At 36.7% G+C, this 5,671-nt stretch overlaps 1 protein-coding gene across 1 annotated transcript; it reads left to right on the forward strand.

The window, feature by feature from the left end:
- Window positions 1–1,005: 1,005 nt before the first annotated feature.
- Window positions 1,006–5,137, forward strand: LOC125209058 (monocopper oxidase-like protein SKU5). Its single transcript, XM_048108649.1, has 9 exons — window positions 1,006–1,320; window positions 2,253–2,362; window positions 2,435–2,705; window positions 2,829–2,967; window positions 3,210–3,573; window positions 3,666–4,031; window positions 4,144–4,222; window positions 4,515–4,711; window positions 4,845–5,137. The coding sequence occupies exons 1-9, from the start codon at window positions 1,189–1,191 to the stop codon at window positions 4,954–4,956; spliced, it is 1,770 nt and encodes a 589-aa protein (XP_047964606.1). The 5' UTR covers window positions 1,006–1,188; the 3' UTR covers window positions 4,957–5,137.
- The last annotated feature ends 534 nt before the right edge of the window (window positions 5,138–5,671 follow it).

Raw genomic sequence — 5,671 nt, forward strand, 5'->3', positions numbered from 1 at the left:
ACATTGTCACCAATACTAAGTAAGCTATATATGTTGCTAAATTAGGATTTCATAACTCGTGAATAATTAAGCCACCACACAGTCACAGTATATGCACATAAAACAAAAATTGCTATATATCCGAGTGATAAGCTTTGAACATTCAATATTCCAATAAATTGTAAATTCTTATTATTACTTTTTTTTACTATAAATTAATTTAAGTGGATCGTATTATTACTCTATAATAAATAGTGCAACGAAAACAGATATAGTCTTCATAAGCAAAAGCAATCGGATCTTGGCCCATTGGGATTGGATATTGACCTTCAATATTAAAATTCTAGCTTGTAAACTGTTGGTCCTTGTAAAAAATATATAAGGTGATGTTTTATTGATGAGACATAATAATAATGATGATACAAGTATGAAATAAGTTAAAATTAAATTTTCTTAGAATTAAATTAGTTATATGGTTGAAATTAGATTGATATAATGCAATTTTAGCTAGCAGTATGGATACGAGCCAAGATAAAATGTCAAATGCCCAAAATCATCAACTTCTAAACTAATTCGTTGTTAATCTCATTAATCATCAACTTTAAAGTAGGAGTATCGCGACATCATTGGCAGTTCTTGATGGGCCGAAATCAGGCCCAACCTCCAACTTTTGGGCCCATTGGGATAAAAATGATTCAATAAATGAAAGCCCGAATAACTTCAACTCAATTGTTTTTCATGCACAATACTACAATATAAAATTTGGTACTCATCAATTTGATTAAACAATTGGTTGCTAACAATTTTTGGTAGATTTGATTTTTTTTTCTTAACAAAAAAATGATAACAATACTCTAAAATAATAAATAATGCTATCAATCATATTAATTTCAATTATGTGTCGAAATTTATTTCATTGCTTTGAAATAAATATTAAAAGTAGAAAGTGGTGGTATGAAAACGTAGAAATGGATCGAACGTAAATAACAAGAAAACAGGTAAAGACAGAGAAACGGCTCGATTTTCAAGAGCATCAAAATACAAAACTAGTGTACTACTTTTGAATTGAAGACTCACTGCAGCATCAACCATTACTGCCTTTTCACAGCTCACACCGACGACAATCACAAAAAAAAAGGCATAGATCCGTGCTGCAATTTTCCACTCATTCTCTTGTTGTTTTTGCGGTGGCTATTTCCAGCTCAACAAATGCTCCTCAGATTAGGGCGTTTTTTGTTGCTTCTTGAATTGATTGCGCTTGTTTCGGGATCAGACCCTTATGTCTACTACGACTGGACTGTCTCCTACCTCACTGCTTCCCCTCTTGGCCTCAAGCAACAGGTGTTTTTTCTTATCCAATTGCAATTGTCACTTTCCCTTTTATGGATTTGTCTTAGCTCATCCAATTTACCTTCTTTAATGCTCTTGGTTTGGGATTCTTCATTTATTTGATGTGCTTCACTTTCTAATAATGATATGCTTCATCAATTCCCAAGTACGGAAGCTATAGTCTTTTAAATACTTGTGAAATCAAGATCTCTAATAACTATCATCCAATACAATGGCTTAGTAATTACTTAAAATTGGCTGAAACAATCATGAAGTGATGCTCTAATCTTGGAATTCACTGTGCACATTGAATAATTAACTAATGCTATTCCATTTGTCATTCGCTCCGAACTTCAGTCCCTTGTAGCTAATCAGTGTCGAGCAATCTTTCCCTTGTTTATAACTTACATGGAGAGATTAAGTGAAATGTGCCAATTTAATCCTTGAACCAGCATTGCCTGACTGACCGAACCAGCACTTGCCACCTTACCGTTCAACCTTTCTCTTCATCATGTATCTTGAGATCTTTATGTTAATGCCCTTGTCGGACCGATCTTTGTGGAAGGGGCATAGGTTGAAACGGTAAGGTTGCATCTATACTAGTTGCCGTTTAAGTAAAGTGTTTAGAAACATAGAGAAAGTTTGTTTAGCACATTGAGAGTTGGTGTATATTAGAGCTTTTGAAAAGGAATACGTTGAACCAATCAACTTGAAATGCATGGTTAGCTTGTTGATTTGGCTAGTGGTTGCAGATTTATATTTGTGGAGTGTTTGTATTTGAGTATAAATTTGGCGTTGCTGTATTGGCAAAAGGCAAGATATTCAGATCTTGATGAAGAATTTTAGACCATTTTCTATGTATGATTGCCTCAAAGTAGATCCTCATAGTGCCAGAATGTCAATTCATTTGTATACCAGGACTTAGTCTAATTATTATGTTTCAGGTGATTGGCATAGATGGCAGATTTCCAGGCCCGGTTCTAAACGTCACCACAAATTGGAATGTTGTGATCAATGTGAAAAATGATCTCGACGAACCTCTTCTTCTCACCTGGTATATTTCAAGCTCTCAATGATGTGGCATGTACTAAAAGTAATTTTGAGTAACAGTTTTTATGGGGTGCAGGAACGGTATCCAACAAAGAAAAAATTCATGGCAAGACGGTGTTTCAGGGACAAACTGCCCGATCCCTGCAGGTTGGAACTGGACATACCAGTTTCAGGTCAAAGATCAGATAGGCAGTTTCTTTTACTTCCCTTCCCTTGGTCTCCAACGAGCTGCAGGTGGATTTGGCGGAATAATTGTTAACAACAGAGATGTTATCCCTGTACCTTTTGGCACACCAGATGGAGATATTACACTCTTTATCAGCGACTGGTACAAAAAGAGTCACAAGGTTGTTAAGATAGCCATGGATTTCCATGTCTTTTCCCCCTTCCGTTGTTTCTTTGTGTATGCGTGAATATCTTGAATGTATTCTTGTTTTAGCTACTTACGATCAACGATTATGGTGAAACAGGGACTTAGAAATGACCTTGACGGTGGGAAAAGCCTTGGAGCCCCTGATGGAATCGTATTTAACGGATTAGGCCCTTACCAATATGATAAAAACCTTGTACCAGATGGTATTCCTTACCAAATAATAAATGTCGAACCAGGTATATTCCTCGAATATGAAAAATATTTTACTATCAGTCATTTCATCTTGTATTCGGCCCTATATTTGGAACAGAGGGAGTAATTATTTTTGGCTTCAAAGATCAGAGGTTCCTCAATATTGAAGAACACATCTCAATTTATATGAGCTAATTTAATTTGTGGTCACATAGAAATTCTGTACGCTTTTGATGAAGAACAGATGTAAAACGAAATTCCCACTGATGAGTACCATGTATAACAGGCAAAACATATCGGCTGCGCATCCACAATGTTGGAATCTCTACGAGCTTGAATTTCAGGATCCAAAATCATAACTTGCTTCTCATAGAAACTGAGGGGTCTTATACTGTACAGCAGAACTACTCCAACATGGATATCCATGTGGGTCAGTCATACTCGTTTTTAGTGACAATGGATCAAAATGCCAGTAGTGATTATTACATTGTTGCTAGTCCGCGATTTGTCAATGGCTCGTCCTCGCCCAAGGCCCCAGGAGTTGCTATACTGCACTACTCAAATTCACAGGGTCCTGCTTCAGGTCCTCTCCCAGACCCTCCTATCGAACTTGACAAGTCTTTTTCAATGAATCAAGCAAGATCCATAAGGTTGGAATTTAATTAGTACTATTACTCTGCTCTACTTCTCCTGTGAATTAGTAAAACATTCATTTATCAGCTTGTATAATGTTGTTGATTAGATTGAACGTTTCTGCTGGAGCTGCCCGACCGAACCCTCAAGGCTCGTTCAGATACGGAGAGATAACTGTGACTGATGTATATGTAATCCAAAATAGACCTACAGAGCTCGTTGATGGGAAATGGCGCAGAACTCTGAATGGCATTTCGTACATAGCTCCTTCGACACCCCTTAATCTTGCGCATCAGTTTAAGGTTCTTGGGGTGTTCAAGCTCGACTTTCCTAACAGATTTATGAACAGACCTTCCAAATTTGACTCATCGGTGATTAATGGAACCTTTAAAGGATTCATGGAAATTATTTTCCAGAACAATGACACGTCGGTTCAGAGTTACCATCTTGACGGCTATGCTTTCTTTGTTGTCGGGTCAGAAGCGATCTTCTTTGCATTAATTATTTGAGACCCCCTCGCTTTTACCTCTTATACATTGGATTGCAACTGATAAGAAGTTCGATATCATTTTTAATGTGGTTTGCAGGATGGATTATGGTGTTTGGACGGAGAATAGCAGAGGCACCTATAACAAATGGGACGGGGTGGCTCGCTCCACTATCCAGGTAGTAATATTTTATTCTCTTGATCTTCTTAATACTGCATTTAGCAACTTACTTGAACTTTTTAAATGTAGAGAGAAAAAAGAAAGTAACTTTTGTTAGGTGATTAGAACACATTTTGAGAAAAATAACATATGGTTGCTTCAGTATGTTTTGTTGCATAAGGCTCTTAATATGATTTAATTATCTCCCCTAAATTTGGATATTCGTTGTCCTTCTGCGCGCAGGCTTGCTTCCATTTTTTGTAGTTCAATAAATTTAACTGATGTATTGAAAAACTTTAACACGATAACAGGTATTTCCTGGTGCGTGGACTGCTATATTAGTATCTCTAGATAATGCTGGGATGTGGAATCTCCGAACACAGAACCTCGACTCATGGTATCTTGGTCAAGAAGTTTACGTGAGTGTAGTAAACCCCGAGAATGACCAAGACGAGGTTCAGTTGCCCGAGAATACCATCTACTGCGGTGTACTTTCTGTGTTGCAGAAGTAAGTAAAACTATGTTGCTTGCTGTATTCTGATTCTTTTTTTTAAGGAAACGGATTTGGGAAAAGCCACATAATAATAATGTGAAAATTGTTTAAATATATATGAATTAGATGAATTTATGACTCGTTGCAGGGACCAGGCTCATAGGGTGAAGTTCTCCGCAGCTTCATCCGTGGAGAAGATGATCAAGATTGTTGTAATTTCAATATCTGTCGGTTTATTAGGACTATCCGGTTTCATATAACCCGAACGGGAACTCAGGCACACCAACACTTGATATTCGAGGCTCGGGTGTGGAAGTAGCGAGTCATAACATGTATCAAAATTTCCATTTGTGTAGTGTAAGAGTATATGTAAGATGATTATTAGTCCAAATTTTGTGAATTTGTATTTATTCTAGGAAATGAAATTGAGGTCCATCAATATATAAGGAAAACAACACCATGGAAATGAAGGTAACAATGTTTGTTTGTAAATACACCATGGCTAAAACAACACCATGAATTAGCATTGATATTATAGCCGCAAATTAAAATATTGAATTTGGTATGGAGTATACATTCTTATTATCACCCACTTTCAAATTAAAAACTGGAAACCAATAAAGTCTTCCTTACTTTTCTTAATAAAAACATTAATTTAATTGGATCATAATAATAAAGAATGCGATGGAGATAAATAATTGGACTTGGCCCATTTGATGGAGCGTTGTAGCTTCGGGGGATTTGAACCTAAGTGTGTACATTAGAAGCGAAGATTTTGCAATTCCAAAAATTGTGTGTTACTGCCTGTTCATTGGTATCTTTCGATAGATAAAGCTCTTGAATGGATGATAAGAAGAAGGGGCAGTGCAGAAAACCGCCAGTTCCTGTGGATAGGCTACGGTGTCATGCTTGTACCATTAATCCCGCTGTAAGGGCCTTGCTAATTAAGATTGATAAAGTGTACAAGGTGAAGGG

The sequence above is a fragment of the Salvia hispanica genome, chromosome 3 (assembly GCF_023119035.1).
Source record: "Salvia hispanica cultivar TCC Black 2014 chromosome 3, UniMelb_Shisp_WGS_1.0, whole genome shotgun sequence".
NCBI lineage: Eukaryota > Viridiplantae > Streptophyta > Magnoliopsida > Lamiales > Lamiaceae > Salvia > Salvia hispanica.